Source organism: Myotis brandtii, unplaced genomic scaffold, assembly GCF_000412655.1.
Source record: "Myotis brandtii unplaced genomic scaffold, ASM41265v1 scaffold975, whole genome shotgun sequence".
Classification (NCBI taxonomy): Eukaryota; Metazoa; Chordata; class Mammalia; order Chiroptera; family Vespertilionidae; genus Myotis; species Myotis brandtii.
The window spans coordinates 410,905-411,698 of NW_005372049.1; the positions used below are offsets into that span (position 1 = coordinate 410,905).

General features: G+C 53.9%; 1 protein-coding gene across 1 annotated transcript in view; it reads left to right on the forward strand.

Moving 5' to 3' along the window:
• NAV1 (neuron navigator 1) overlaps nt 1-794 on the forward strand; it is a gene marked incomplete at its 5' end in the record, with an annotated part of 68,855 nt that overhangs the window by 41,910 nt on the left and 26,151 nt on the right. Inside the window, one exon of the mRNA XM_014533393.1 lies at nt 714-790. Within this exon, the coding sequence (XP_014388879.1) occupies nt 714-790 (77 nt within the window). The remainder of the gene's footprint in view (nt 1-713; nt 791-794) is intronic.

The window sequence follows — 794 nt, forward strand, 5'->3', positions numbered from 1 at the left end:
CTCTCTGGGGCTCCCCGCCTCAGCAGTGGCCGGCCCCCGGGATGTGGGTTCGGTTCCCGGTCAAGGGCACAGGGCTCGGTCGCAGGTTCAGGCCCAGCCCTGGTCGGGGTGTGAGCGGGAGATGACCGGTCGATGTCTCTCTCACGTCTGTGTTTCTCTCTCTCTCCGTCTCTCCCTCTCCGTTTCGCTCGCTCTAAAACATCAATGGAAAAAAATACTCTTCCTCACTCCTTGGGTGAGAATTAAAATAAATAAATGATAATAATAGAGCAGGGATTTTTCCTTTAAAAAGACGACCGGTCGATGTCTCTCTCACATCTGTGTTTCTCTCTCTCCATCTCTTCCTCGCTCCTTGGGTGAGAATTAAAATAAATAGATGATAATAATAGAGCAGGGATTTTTCCTTTAAAAAGAGAAAGAAGCCCTGGCCGGTGTGGCTCAGTGGATAGAGCGTCGGCCTGCGGACTGAAGGGTCTCGAGTTCGATTCCCGGTCGGGGCACGTGCCCCGGTTGCGGGCTCCATCCCCAGGGTGGGGCGTGCAGGAGGCGGCTGATCCACGATTCTCTCTCCTCATGGATGTTTCTCTCTCTCTCTCTCCCTCTCCCTTCCTCTCTGAAATCAATAAAAATGTATTTAGTTTGTTTGTTTTTTTAAGCATGTTTGTGTTGTGGACGATCCCACCTACTCTCACCTCACCTCCCGCCTCTCCCAGGCAAACCGGAAGGCAAGGCGGCGGACAAGGCCAAGCTGGCCGTGAGGAACACCGGCCTGCAGCGCTCCTCCTCGGACGCGG